The sequence below is a fragment of the Elephas maximus genome, chromosome 21 (genome assembly GCF_024166365.1).
Source record: "Elephas maximus indicus isolate mEleMax1 chromosome 21, mEleMax1 primary haplotype, whole genome shotgun sequence".
NCBI lineage: Eukaryota > Metazoa > Chordata > Mammalia > Proboscidea > Elephantidae > Elephas > Elephas maximus.
The window spans coordinates 19,885,906-19,901,197 of NC_064839.1; the positions used below are offsets into that span (position 1 = coordinate 19,885,906).

General features: G+C 35.6%; 1 protein-coding gene across 13 annotated transcripts in view; it reads left to right on the forward strand.

Annotated features, from left to right (window-relative positions):
• Positions 1-15,292, forward strand: part of CHD9 (chromodomain helicase DNA binding protein 9) — a 227,689-nt gene that overhangs the window by 123,988 nt on the left and 88,409 nt on the right. For 12 of the 13 annotated variants that reach the window (XM_049864852.1, XM_049864853.1, XM_049864858.1 and 9 more), the window contains 5 exons: positions 8,265-8,376; positions 12,579-12,725; positions 13,628-13,696; positions 13,779-13,834; positions 14,879-14,996. In XM_049864852.1, the coding sequence (XP_049720809.1) occupies positions 8,265-8,376; positions 12,579-12,725; positions 13,628-13,696; positions 13,779-13,834; positions 14,879-14,996 (502 nt within the window). Of the gene's footprint in view, positions 1-8,264; positions 8,377-9,071; positions 9,130-12,578; positions 12,726-13,627; positions 13,697-13,778; positions 13,835-14,878; positions 14,997-15,292 lie in introns of those variants that run through there. The other variant, XM_049864862.1, reaches the window with a different exon arrangement.

Here is a 15,292-nt window from a genome sequence, read left to right on the forward strand (position 1 = left end):
GATTAACTGAGATGTTGTAGGCAAAGACACTTTGAAATTGTAAGTTTTCTGTAAATACAAGATAGTTTTATTATCTGGAATATTCTTAGAGTTTTCTACGCTAGTTACCATACTTTAAGCCAGTGGTTTCCAAGCCTGGTAGAGAATCAGAATCTCTAAAGGGACTTTTTAAAAGTCAAATTGGAGTTCTGTTACCCCAGCATCATAATCCTGGGCTTTAAACCTACAAATCTGTATCTTCTTTTTACTTTTTATTTTGAAATTATTTCAGACTTAACAAAAAAGTGGGAAAAAGAGTTCAGCTATTTTTTACCCAGTTTTCTCAAATGTTAACATCTTACATAACCACAATGCAGTTATGAAAACCTGGAAATTAATGCTGATACAATCCTATGAAGTGATCTACAGACCTCATGCGGATTGTGCCAGTTGTTCTACGGTTTTGGCCCAGATCCAGTTCAGGGTCCCACATTTCATTTTGTTGTCACATCTCCTTAGTCTCCATCAATTTATAATCATTCCTCAGTCTGTCTTTTATGACCTTTTTACTTTTGAAAAATGTTCTTATTGTCATTTTGTAGACTGTATCTCAATTTGGGTCTGTCAGAAGTTTTCCTCATGAAGAATCTCTATTTGTAACAGACAGCCTTCTAATAAAGCTTGGACACATTTAGGAAGGACTGATCTAATACTAACTTAATTGTTCTCCTTTGTAATATCATCTAGATACCATTTTAATGATGATGGTAAACTGATATGACTTCTCGGTTTCCAAGAATCAGAGTTCCATTTAAGTAACTCTAGTTTTTCAGTCTTAGAAACAAAACACTACTTAGGATTATGTCAGTCAAGAATGCCTTCAAATTTTTGGATCGGTTTTTCCTGTCATGGAAATACGCCCTTTTGAGCAGAAAGGGCATATGTAGATATTTTGGACTTAAAAAGGTTTAGTAGGAAACAACTGTATCTGAAATATCCCTATATTATAGAGTTAGAATTTGAAAAGGATCTTGCGCGGATTGTTGTTAGTGGTTGATGAGTTTATGAAGTAAGATGTTCTTCTAGGCCTATAGAAACGATATTGGGAGAAAAATACCAAATTTATAGAAAATAGAATAAAAGGTCTGTTTTTATTTTTAAGTAAAATCATATGATGAAGGCTTATCTACAGTGTTATTGGAAACATTTTTACCTAACCTGCCCCCAGCCCCAAAAGGAGTAGATGTTTAAAGATTGATTTGGTAGCACTTATTAGTATTTATTGTTTTGAAAAACAGGCAATATTTACCTCTAAAATTATGTTTAAGCAGCTTAGTCATTTGTGCTTAAAGATGTCCATTTAATTATCTTACGCTTCTAAATGTTGTTGTTGGGTGCCATCGAGTCAGTTCCAACTCATAGCGGCCCTATATACAACAGAACGAAACACTGCCCACTCCTGTGCCATCCTCACAGTTGTTATGCTTGAGCCCATTGTTGCAGCCACGGAGTCAGTTAATCTCTCTGAGTGTCCTCCTCTTTTTCGCTGACCTTCTACTTTGCCAAGTATGGTGTGCTTCTCCAGGGATTGATCCCTCTTGATAACATGTCCAAAGTATATGAAATGTAATCTCACCATCCTTGCTTCTAAGGAGCGTTCTGGTTGTATTTATATTCACTTATAACTATATATCTTTGATTTCTCATTTCATTGGACTTTTTATTCAGTGGAATTTTAGTCTTTATGCAACTGTTTAAATAGCACATCAGATGTTTATTTCACATAATATAGCTTACCAAACACAGAAAATGCCTTTTTAAACAATAGGAAGGATCTTAGCAAGCCTCCTTTTGCATTTCGTAAGAAACTTATTTATGTAACTAAACTTCCTTTCACTAGTATTGTTTTCTTCTACAAACTAGTCTAAAATAAGCATTTAACTTGAAGCTATATCAAATAGTCACGGCCAGGGTAATAGTTATCCTTAGGAGGAGCTAGTTACTGGAAGAGCAACCATGAGAGGGGTTTCTGGGAAACTATTAGTGTTTTGTTTTTTGATTTAGAAGCTGGTTACACAAGTGTGTTTAGTTTAAGAAAATTCATCAAGCTGTACTCATAAGAGTTGTGTTTTTTGTTTGTTTTTAAATTTACATTATATGTCAATGCTAGTAGGCTGTTACCCTATTGGGCTTAGGGAAAATGAGGCATTGTTTCTGCAAGTTGTTTTTTTTTTTTTTTTTGGCTTTAACAAAGAGAAATTTATTCTCTCACAGTCTAGTAGGTTACAAGTCCAAATTCAGGGTGTCAACTCCAGGGGACAGCTTTTTCTGTCTGTCTGCTCTAGAGGAAGATTCCTTGTCATTGATCTTCCCCTGGCGGAGCAGCTTCTGAAGCACAGGCACCTCAGGTCCAAAGGACGCGCTCTGCTCCTGATGCTGCTTTCTTGATGGTATGAGGTCCCCAACTTTCTGCTTGTTTCCCTTTCCTTATTATTTCTTGAGAGAGAGAAGGTGGTGCAGGCTCCACCCCAGGGAAACTCCCTTAACTTTGGATCAGGAATGTGACCTGAGTAAGGGTGTTACAATCCCACCCTAATTGGAGGTATTTTGAGATGGAAATACCTATGGGACGTCTATATAGATAAGCTTAATAAGCAGTTGGTTGTATGAGCCTAAATCTTGGGAAAAGATCTAAGCTAGAGATTGAGATTTGAGAATCTTCACCTTTTTAAGTGGTAGATGAGAATAGATCAAGTCTCCTAGGGACGGTATATATAGAGAGGCTGAAGACAGAACTTTGAGAAACATCAGTGTTAAAGAGACTAGCAGAAAAGAGTTGTCAAAGACTGAATCCTCTTGAATATCAGCATTCGAGGAATGGATGTAGGAAGAATAGCCAAAGAGGTTTAATGAGAACCAGGAGACAATTGTGTTATGGAGCCAAGTGTACAAAAAAGAAAAAGTGATCAGTTATGTGTTGGAGTGGTGCAAACAGTTAATATGCTCAGTTGCTAACTAAAAGGTTGGCAGTTTGAGTTCACCCAGAGGCACCTTGGAAGAAAGGCCTGGTGATCTACTTCCCAGAAACCAACCATTGAAAATCCTATGGCACACAGTTCTACTCTCACACACATGGGGTCACCATGAGTTGAAATCAATTTGGTTAACATCTTTCTGTAATTGGCCAAGAGCCATCTGACATCAGTACTGATACCCTTCATTCTACTTACACTTCTGAATCAGTCTTGAATTTCTGGCAGTTCCCTGTCAGTGTATGGCTATAGTCATTTTTTAATTACCTTCAGCAAAATTTTGCTAGTATGCAGGGTTAATGATATTTGATAATTTCCCCATTCAGTTTGATCACCATTCTTTGGAATGAGCACAAATGTGGATCTCTTCCGTCTGGTTGTTAGGTAGCTGTCTTCCAGATTTCTTGGCACAGATGAGTGAGCACTTCCAATGTTGCAGCTGTTTGTTGAAACATCTCAATTAGAAAAAGCTGAAGTTGTCCAGGATTTTGTTCTTTTTGGATCGGCAATCAGTGCCCGTGGAAGCAGCAGCCAAGAAATCAAACGACAAATTGTGTAGGGGAAATCTGCTGCAAAAGACCTCTTTGGAGTTTTTAAAAAGCAAAGATACAACTTTGATGACTAGGGTGCACCAAGTCATATTGATTCTGCTTCCAAGATAAGAAAATTGCATCTTTCTTCACGTCTTAATCCAACCCAAGCCATGATCTTTCCAATTGCCTCATATACATGCAAAAGTGGGCAATGAATAAAGAAGACAAAAGAATTGATACATTTGGATTGTGGTGTTGGTGAAGAATATTGAATATACCGTGGACTTCCAGAAGAACAAAAAATCAGTTTTAGAAGGAATAAAACAAATGCTTCTTACATCTTGCTTATTTTGGACATGTCATCAGGAAAGACCAATGGCTAGGAAAGGACATCATGTTTGGTAAAGTACAGGGGTCAGTGAAAACAAGGAAAACCTTCTGTGAGATGGATTGACACAATAGCCTCAACAATGGGCTCAAACATAAAAAAGGTCATGGAGGTAATGTAGGACAGGGGAACACTGCATTCTGTTACAGTCACCGTGAGTCACAGCTGACTCGCTGACAACTAACAACAACATGAATATGAAAAGTAGTTTCAAGTGTTTTTATTATAACCAACTACTTATTAGACATTGTCTTTGTTATCTAATGCTGCCATAACAGAAATACCACAAGTGGATGGCTTTAACCAATAGAAATTTATTTTCTCACAGCCTAGTAGGTTAAAAGTCCAAATTCAAGTCCTTAGCTCCAGGGGAAGGTTTTCTGTCTCTGTCACCTCTGGAGGGAGGTCCTCGTCCTCAATCATCCCATGGTCGAGGAGCTTCTCAGGCACAGGGACCCCAGGTCCAAATGACGTGCTCTGCTTCTGGTGCTGGTTTTTTGGTGGTATAAGGTCCCCAACTCTCCACTTGCTTCCCTTTCCTTTTATCTCTTGAGAGATAAAAGGTGGTACAGGCCACACCCCAGGGAAACTCCCTTTACCTTGGATCAGGCAGGTGACCTGAGCAAGGGTGGTGTTACAATCCCACCCTAATCCTCTCAACATAAAATTACAATCACAAAATGGAGGGCAACCACACAATACTGGGAATCATGGTCTAACCAAGTGGATACACACATTTTTGGGGGGACATAATTCAATCCATGACAGACATATGAAAATAAATGTTCCATTTAGGTATCTCAGTCTCAGAATACCCCCAGGTCCAATCCCTCCTTTTCCCTAAGCCTTATAGTATAATAGTCTACTAATATTTTTATATAATGTAAATTCAGAAAAGTACGTATGTCTTTTCAGTTGAGGAGTGAAAATGAAACAGTATAGACAACTTTTTATTTTTTTGGAGAACTGCGATGAGAAGGATTGAAAAAAAAGATCATGTGGTATCTAACAGTAGATTTGACCTCAAGGGAGATTTTTGTTTTAGGATGGGAGACCAGAAGAAAAGGGAAATGACCAGTGAAAGTGGTGAGAGAGAATAGGGTGTAACTTTGGTTGTTTCCTTAATGTTGTTTCAGAATATCTTTTGGTATTTCCTGATTCCCTGCTTTTAACGTAAGTTATCTTTTTACTTTGTTTACATACTCAGAACTTGACAAGCAAGGAAGATAGCAAGTAAAAATTATCATTATCCTTTTGAACATGGTAATCATACCAAGACAAAAATATTCTAGAAATAAATCATTCTAGAATTATTTTATCCCATCTCATATCCAGTCATCTAGCCAGTAATCAAGTCCTATTGGCCCTGCTTCCAACATAAGAAAATTGTGCCTTTTTTCACCTCTTCATGTGTTATTGCCGTGGCCCTAAATTACACTCTGTCTCTCACCTTAGTGGGTGGTGGTTTTATAACTGGCTTCCCTGCCTTGCGTTTTACTTCGTCCGGTCATATTTTTCCCTTGTTCAAAATTTTTGTCTTCCCGTTGCCTTCTTTTTTCCATACTTTCAAGAGTATCTCAGTGCCCATTCATTAAACATTTGTGGCCAGTAATGACACATTTTAAATTCCTTCCCTGTATAGCTTAAAAGCTGGCCTTAAAATAAAATGTTAACTGTTTAGTATGTCAGACGCTGCTTTCGGTGACGTTGACCCTACCTACCATCCAGCTCTTGGTTTTCTCCTTCTGCAGTCCTCTGTGTGTTCCTGCCATGCTGTTGTCACTCCATATTCTCCTCACTTTTCTGTGGTACATCCTACCTGAATGTAGCCCTTCCCTCTTTGACTAGCTGTTAACATGCTCATCGTTCAAGTCCTATCTCAAATTTTACCTTTTCTGTAAAGCCTTTTACTCAGCTCAGTAGACTTCAGCACTTCTTCCTTTATGTCCACATTATAGCCTGTTCTACCATCCACTTTAGCATTTTGGCTGTAATAACATTATAACAGTAATAACTGCAATGCTTTAAGGTTAGGAACTGTGTTACTTTTTTCAAATCCCAGATCCTATGAAAGTGCCTTATATATAATAATTAGAAATAGTTACCACTAGTTGAAGAGGGCACTGGTGGTTCAGTGGTAGAATTCTCACCTTCCATGCCAGAGATTCCCAGCCATTGCATCTCATATGCAGCTACCACCTGTCTGTCAGCAGGGGCTTGCGTTCTGCGGTGATACGGAACAGGTTTCAGCAGAGCTTCCAGGCTAAGACAGATTAGGACGAAAGGCCTGGCTATCTCTTTCCAAAAATCAGCCAGTGAAAGAAAACCCTATGAATTTGGTGCTTTGTACATGGGGTCCCCACGAGTCGGGGTATGACTTGACTGCAGCTAACAACAACAACCATTAATAAGAAATTACTCCCGCTCAGGCCTGCACTAAAAGCTAACATATACTATCTCACTTAATTTTAATTGTCAAAAACAATGGAGATAGCTATTAAAATATCATCTTCAAGACAAGGAAACTAAGGCTAAAAGATGAGGTCAAGTAATTTGCCCAGTGTCACAGATAGGTAAATGGTAGAGCCAGGATTTAAATCGTTGACCCAGCGATTTCAGAGTGCATGCTACTAACCTCCAGGTTCTCCCTCATAGTTAATAGTTGAAAGAATGAATGAATACCTGACACAGAAAATATTTGGGGAGTTTTCTATTTTTGGAATGTAGATATCTAAAATAGAATTTTGCTGATTAGTAATTACCATGGTTTGTGATTAGTATGGTGCTTAAAAATCATTTGCCACATCTGTCATAGCTGATAAAGAAATGTGTGAGCTCTGTACTTGTACCTCTGATGAGGAAGAAAAACAAAAACATTTTCATTTTGGATATTTGTATTTGATGTATATTGATATATATGTATATGTATACAAATATAAATATATACTGACATATCTACATACTGTGGGAAATATAAACATATAATTCTTATGCTTCAGAAATATATAGTATAGGTAAGTCTTAACTAAAATAATTAAAGAGCAATTAATTGCTAGATTGTTTTAAGTAAGGGAGAAATTGCTGTAGGGTAGACAGAAGTAGAAGCCTTCAGGGAATAGGAGTGATTCAAGAACAATAAGAGAAATTTGGATTTAATAAGAAGTAGAAGGAAGAAAGATCCCTTATTCCAAATCTATAAGATAATAAAATTAATGAACTATTTTTATGATTAAATATAGTTCTATCACCTGGCATTTTCCTCACAAAAAGTAATCTTTTTTTAAGGGTAAGGTTTTTGTTATTTTATTATGCTTTAGGTGAAAGTTTATAGTACAAATTAGTTTCTCATTCAAAAATTTGTACAGATTTTTTTATGGCATTGATTGCAATACTCACAATCTGTCAGCCCTCTTCCCCTTTCCTTTTCTACCCTGGGTTCTCTCTGTCCATTTGTCCAGTTTTCCTAACCCTTCTTGCCTTCTCATCTTTGCTTTCGAGCAAGTGTTGCCCATTTAGTCTTGTATACTTGACTGAACTAAGAGGCATGTTGCTCACATGTGTTATTGTTTGTTTTATAGGCTTATCTAAACTCTGGCTAAAAGGTGGACTTCTGGAGTGGCTTCAGTTCCGAGTTAGCAAGGTGTCTAAGGGCTATACCCTCAGCAGTTCTTCCAGTCTTTGTTGGACTAGAAAGTCTGGTCTTTTTGTGTGTGTGTGTGTGTGTGTGTGTTTGAATTTGAATTATGTTCTACATTTTTCTCCCTCTCTGTCTAGGATCCTCTATTGTGATCCCTGTGAGAGCAATCAGTAGTGGTAGCCAGTCACCATCTGGTTCTTTTGGGTGCTGTCTGGTGGAGGCTCCGGTTCATGTGGTCCATTAGTCCTTTGGACTATTTTCCTTTTGTCTTTGGTTTTCTTCATTCTCCTCTGCTCCAGACAGGATGGGACAAATAGATATGTCTTAGATGGCAACTCACAAGCTTTTAAGACCCCAGACACTACTCAGCAAAGTAAGATGTAAAACATTTTCTTTATGAACTATGTGATGCCGCTTGACCTAGATGTCTTCTGAAGGCAAAAAGTAATCTTGATCGTAAGTAACAAGTGGCATGACTTGACTGTCTTTCTGTTCTTAGAAATATATTAACTGCAGTATTAGTTTATGTTCATTCCATTAGAGTTTGTGTTTTAAAAATATTATGAATTATCATCTTTGGTTGAACATTCAAGTAATATAAAGTGGAAGAAAGTTTATCATGGCCGTTTTAGTTTGACCAAAAAATGGAAAATTGCAAAGAGTTCTTACTGTTTACTCTTTCCCTCTTGAAACAGGAAACTCATTATTACATTGGGTAAGAAACAAAAAAGAAAGAATGAGTCTTCAGATGAAACGTCTGATACAGAGCAGATGACACAGCATGCATTGAAAGATGAGGACTCTCAAGTGAGTATTAAGTTTTTGTAGAAATGAAGCACTGTTAGAATTATTTAGGTAGGATAATATTGCCTTATGAATACTTACTTATACTCCAGTTTAATACTAAAAAGGCATTTTGTAGTAAAACTTATATGACAGCATTATTACAATATACTCTTAGTATTACCATGGAATGTTAGACCTAAGAGGAAACTTAACTATCTTCTCCAGTTCCCTCATTTTTCAGATAATGAAGCTGAAACCCAGAGAGTTTAAGTAACAGTCCAGAGTCCCTCATGGCTTTTAGCATGGCCAAGTATCTGCTGATATTATCCTGCACTTGCAGTGTGCTTTCGATTGAACTTAATGATGGAGATACTAACTTTCTAAATCACATATAAATGATAAAGCAAATGGATTGAATCGTTCCTAGAAATAATTACTTTGATCTGCTTGTGTTGAATAAAAGACAACCAGTTATACTCAAAATTCCCTAAGCTAGACATAAATTCTATGCATTTTGCTTTTTTTTTTTTTGAATAGGTGGATTTTCAAAATAACCCTGTGAAGTTAGAAAAAACTATATAGTGAAGGTCATAATAAATCAGGCCACCCTCTGCTCTCTAATAATTAAATTACTACTGTAGGCCGTAGGGGTGGTGGCAGTTGTTGGATTATGGGGCCAGAAAGCCCCTGAATGGCCTTTCTTCTTCCTTATGCAGCTTCTTGTCCAATGGGAGAGTAGTGGCTCAAGGCTCCTGGGCTGCTGCAAGAGTTGAGGTAAGGGCAGTGACCAAAGCTCCTAATATTATATGGCCTGGCTTTTTCTTCATATGTTATCCTTAACTTAGGCAAACTTATATTTAACTTATTCAACATGACAAAATTTAGTTTAATTTTTATTAGAATACTGCTGGCCATTTTTCCATTATGTAATTTCCAAACAATGAAATGGTAGAATAGGTTAACATGCACATTTTTTCCATGCTTTTTCAGTATAGTATTAGGTTGCTGTGACCTGTGTGTTGCTTTAACACACAAAAAATTAAATTGTGAAGGAACAAAATATTTTCTAGTAATCAGTTATAAAACCGTATTATTGATATATTTAAATGCATTGTTATTATAAATGGTAGAGAGGGCCGTGTAGCTTTCAACAGCAACAGTGGCTTCTCAAGATTTGAAGGCTTGAAAACAAATCAAGTTTTAAGGTTTGGAATCAGATAGAAATGTAGAAATGTGAATATGGTATTTAATATTGTTACTTTAACCTTAATAGAGAATTTTTTAGCAGTCTGTTTTGAGAGATATAAATTTAATGAAAATGCCCCTGCAGCAGATTATATTAGGATCATTATAAGAAACAAGTGATATGCTATCATAACGAAGTCTTAGTCATCTAAAAGCATAATGCTTCTAACCTCTTAGGTAAAGTCCTGTGGTCTGATCTTATAAAGCCTGTAAGGCAGAAAAAGAAAAAAACTAGCCGTAAGAAATTAGAAGGGAGAATTTGTCACTATCTTAAATTGTGCTTTCAACAACATTATAAAGAAAATGAGCTAGAAAAAAAGTGCATTGGCCAAAATTATGGGCATCAAATTACTTTTTATATTTTAAATCGGTAGAGAATGCTACATGACAGAAAAGGATAATTGTTCAAAGTGACACTGTTTGTGGCCTTACCCAATGTGTGACTATATACTCTAGCGGAATATAGGTTATGGTGAAATCAGCTATAGCTTCATGATTCACAAAGCCAAAAAACCAAACCTGTTGCCGTCAAGTAGAACTGCCCAGTAGGGCTTCCAAAGAGCGGCTGGTGGATTCGAACTGCTTACCTTTTGGTTGACAGCCAAGATCGAAACCACTGCTCCACCATGACTCATAGAGTTTAATTAATCAATTAGACTGATAAAGTCTTCATAGAATGAGGGAGTTTACAATATGTGACCCTTATTCTAAGTTGTGAAGAATTATCTGAGTGTGTGCTTTTATGAGTTCAAAGAGTCTTCTAGACTCATTTACTACCTATTAAAGTGTAAGTTAGGCATTTCAGAGTACTCATAGATGCCTAAGTAACCTTAATCTATAATGCTGAAAACATCTAACAATATCTTCTAAAAATATACTGGATTATTCCTAAACAACCGTGGTTGCACAGTGGTTAAGAGCTCAGCCCCTAACCAAAAGTCAGCAGTTTGACTCCATCAGCCACTCCTTGGAAACCCTTCAGGGTGGTTCTACTGTGTCCTGTAGGGTCACTATGAATGGGAATCGACTCAATGGCAATGGATTTGGGCTTTTTGTTTTGTTTTTATCATTTAGAAGGATTACGACTAGTGAGACATTATATTGAGAATCTGTGTTATTGGTAGAATAATAAACTGGTTGTTAATTTAAACTATTCCTGAACATTAGATCTATATGATACTCATGACAAAATTCTAAATATTCTTTTAGCCTAGTGTTAATTTAGAGATTCATAAGATTCCCCCCCACCGGAACAATGAATATTTCATATCTGTTCTCAAAATGGAAACCCTGGTTGCATAGTGGTTAAGTGCTGTGGCTGTTAACCAAAAGGTCGGCAGTTCCAATCATTTAGGCCCTCCTTGGAAACTCTGTGGGGCAGTTCTACTCTGTCCTATAGGGTCACTATGAGTCGAAATTGACCCAATAGCAATGGGTTTGGTTTGGTTGGTTTATTCTCAAAATCGGATGTGGTAAAATTGGATTAATAAGAGTCCTTTTCTTATAATTTTTATACTGTTACCTTCCTGTCTCCCATATTAACAAAAGTGTTACCAAGAGTTTTGAAAATATAGATGTTATCACAGCCAAGAGATGGTGAACCTGTGAATGGGCATCCTAAGTGAGGCATGGAGTCATCTACTGCATTTGGCTGAACCATATTAGTGCCTTTCCTTCTCCCAGTATCCCACTTGTAAGAGAAAGGAGCAGCAGCAGGATGTTAAAGGCCACAGCAACCTGATTGGTTGCAAATAACAGCTTGTCCCCACACTGCTGTGATCACTCAGCCTCTTTTGTCATGGCTATGGAAGTAAACAAAAGACCGCCTGTATAGGAATCATTGGCAGAAACCAAAAGGAGAGCAGTAGGGTTATTTCCTCCATTCCATTTTTGGGGGTGATGGGGAGAGTACTGAACACACAGAAGACAGGGGGGAAAAAAAGGAAGAAAGAATAGATTTACCGAATATTGAAAATAGTTACAAATACTGAGAATAGTTGGCTATGATGCCTCAACCCAAGAGATTTGAGAGAGGGGAAAAAAAAGTAAATCTGAGCCCTTTGGGACTTTAAAGCCAACCTGAGATTTTGGGGGTTTTGGTGGGAACATCGAAAGATAACTACTTTTTTTTTAAATTCTCCTTGAAATATAAAATATCTGAAAAAAAAAATTAGATAGGGAGGTAAGTAAAGCCATGTGTATTTGATACCTGACTTAAAATTACTTAGATTATTTTTAAATGTTACTACATACAATATTTTTAAAAGGTTTACTTCTATTTTTATGATGGTGATGTTATTTATTTTTAAGGAAAGCTAGTAAGATTAGTAAAACACTGTTTCCTCCTTCATTCAAATTTAATTATTTGGTAGATTTAATTTATATCTTTTAAAACATTTTGTATTGTTTTAGTTTGTTTTAAACACAGTTTCATGACAAGTATTATTTAATTTATTCTTCTAGGTTTATGCTCCCAGTTAATTATTTTAACTAGTATTCATCTAATGTACTTTTGGATTTCAGACATAAACTGTGAAAGTATTAATAATTTAAAATATATGTTGTCCAAGGTATGAAATAGTTAAATAAAATAGATACCTTTTTACTCTTAACAATACTTTCTAAGGAAATGTGGTAGAGCAATAAAGATAATACTAATAAAGTCTGTTTCTGCTCAAACTGTGCAGTACAATGTAACAGACCTTTTTACTCTTAACAGTTTTTTTGGAAAGTATAAAGGCATTACTAACCTTTGTTGTTTAAAATTTTAGGAAATAAACTTCTAGGAAGATTGTAAGCCTGTTGTGGCAAAGGACAAATTATAATCTTCCATTCGTTAAGACAAAAAAAAAAAGGATGAATGTTGAATATAATTTTCAAAGTTTGCTGTACAAAATTGCTAACTTTAGGGGTAATTATTTTAAAATTTTTTCCTTTGAAATAAATTATATAAATCTGATCCTTATGGTTCATTACAGAAAAGAAGATCAAATCGACAAATTAAAAGAAAAAAATATGCAGAAGAAGCAGAAGGGAAGCAATGTGAAGAAGCAGTTAAAGGTTCTATGAAAATAAAAAGAAATTCAGCTCCTTTACTTGGTGAACAGCCCTTACAATTATTTGTGGTAAGATACATTTAGGATTGTGACTATAAAACATTTAAGCTATCAGAAATTCTTGAAAATTCTCCCATTGTCTTCCCTCCTGAAACCTGAATTCCATATTGTAGGTAATAGAATAGTCATCCAAATCAGAAACCTAGGTAGGATTCATCCCTTCCTCTTTTTCCTTTTTCTTCATCTAATTTGTCATCATATTTTCTACCTCATAAATCAATATTCTTGAAATTCTTCCAGCCTCTCTATCCTTTCTGCACATTTGTAAATTATAAGTCTGATCATACTACTTTACTGAAAACTCCTAATAATTTTCTAAGTCTTAAAAAAAATAATGCTACCTTGGCAGAGTTTTTTGGGGGTTAGCACAGTTTATAAAGCCCTTATTTCTCTGACTTCTCTAAAAGCACTCAGTTCCCTATCTTTACGAAAATGGAAGCCTGAATACCCTATTTTGCCACTTCTATGCTAGGCATATGCATTTCCTTCTTTCTAAAATTCTTTTAATCCACCTTCACTGCATTGTGAACTGACCACTCATCTGTGACTTAATAGCAAGACCTTGGGCAAGTACTGATGTTCTCTACCCTGAGTTTCCTCATTGGTACAGTGGAGATGATAATAGTATCTACCTCATGGTGTTGCTACAAGGATTAAACTACTTAATATTTGTAAAGTGCTTGGCACATAAAAAAGCACAGTGTTTCCCATGATGATAATACAAATGGTGATGGGGACGATAACAGCATGATGTCTTTCTCCATATTTGTATCCTGTCATTTAACAGACTGCCTTGCACATACACTAAATAAATGTTTTTGAATTTTAGTATAGTCATAAATATACAACATGATAATTAAAAATTTTTTGAGGACGTGTTCCATCATGTTTTTTTTCCCCTTCCCTCATAGGAGAATCCCAGTGAAGAAGATGCTGCAATTGTGGACAAAATATTATCTTCTAGAATTGTGAAAAAGGAAGTAAGTAATGTTACATTACATGTTACATTTACATTCCATGGCCTTGTTTAAAGAGTCATAATTATTAATTTTATTTTCTTAGATGTCCCCTGGAGTGATGATTGATATAGAAGAATTTTTTGTAAAATACAAGAATTAGTAAGTATACAAGTTAGAAAACAAATAATAGAAAGATGTTGATTTAAATATAAAAAACCCAAACCCAGTGCCGTCGAGTTGATTCTGACTCATAGCCATCCTGTAGGACAGAGTAGAAGGGCCCCATAGAGTTTCCCAGGCTGTAAATCTTTACAGAGCAGATTGCCACATCTTTCTCTTGTGGGCAGCTTCTGGGCTCAAACTGCTAACCTTTTGATTAGCAGCCGAGTACTTCACCCACTGTGCCACCAGAGCACCTTTAAATATAAAGTACCCCTAAAAACCCAACCCAGTGCTGTCGAGTCGATTCCAACTAATTATGATTTTCCACTTGTTTGTATTATGTAAAATGATGAGCTCAAAAATTAAAGTGAAAAGACTGAAAACTTTTCCTGTCAAAATTTAAATGATTTTTATTTCAGAAAGTATTAATTATTAACCTCAGAATGCAATGAGTTTTTTCATAAAATCTTTTACAATTATGGATACTATTTGTTTTATTTGTATTGTTGGGCTTTTCAAATTATATTGTTTGTAAAAAATTCTTTTTGATCTTTTAGGTTATTGTATCATGATGATTTGACTAAAATTTTATTCTTTGACATAGGTGAATTAACTCATAAAAAAAAATAGGTGTTCCTAATTGTGGCATAATTCTTTACTCTTTTTTATGTTTTCCAACTTTTTTCAATATATTTCAGTTAAAGTGTTTGAAATAAAATTACATTGGCTTCAAAGCAAGTTTTCTGATCACAACAAAACTCTTACAGTAAAGAAACAATAGATCTCAGCTTGCTGTTACCCTTCTCTTTCTACATGGCAAATTGCAGACCTTTATACTACAGCCTCTTCAGGATATAGTGATCTTAATGATTATATTTTTAAAATTATATGGAAGTCTTATTAAACAACATAATCGTGAACTACCTCTTTGTAAAGCTGAAGATAATATTTTGTATTGGATGTTGTGATTAAATTAAATCTCAAAAATCATAGCATGGTTTTCTATGTCATTCTAATAACTTGTTTTTATAAAATTTATAGCTCCTATCTTCACTGTGAATGGGCTACAGAAGAACAGCTTTTGAAAGATAAAAGGATCCAGCAGAAAATCAAACGATTTAAATTGAGACAAGCACAAAGAGCACATTTCTTCTCAGATGTAAGAAAAAAAATACATGAGACTATTATGTGTTAGACTATATTACTTACCAAAAATTTAAGTATTATTCATATTCTTAGGCTCCCAAATAATATATTTTTTGAGTACAAATGTATTCATACTACATACGTATGTATGGTTTTTGCCTCTCTCCAAATTCTGCTTGGAAACAATACCTGAAACAGGAGCACTGATAATTCAGAGTAGTGGGTAACTGTTGGATTTCTATGTTAGCATGCATTTGAATACTTATATTTGACAGGTCTGTTAAATATCACAGAGTATTTATCAGGAAA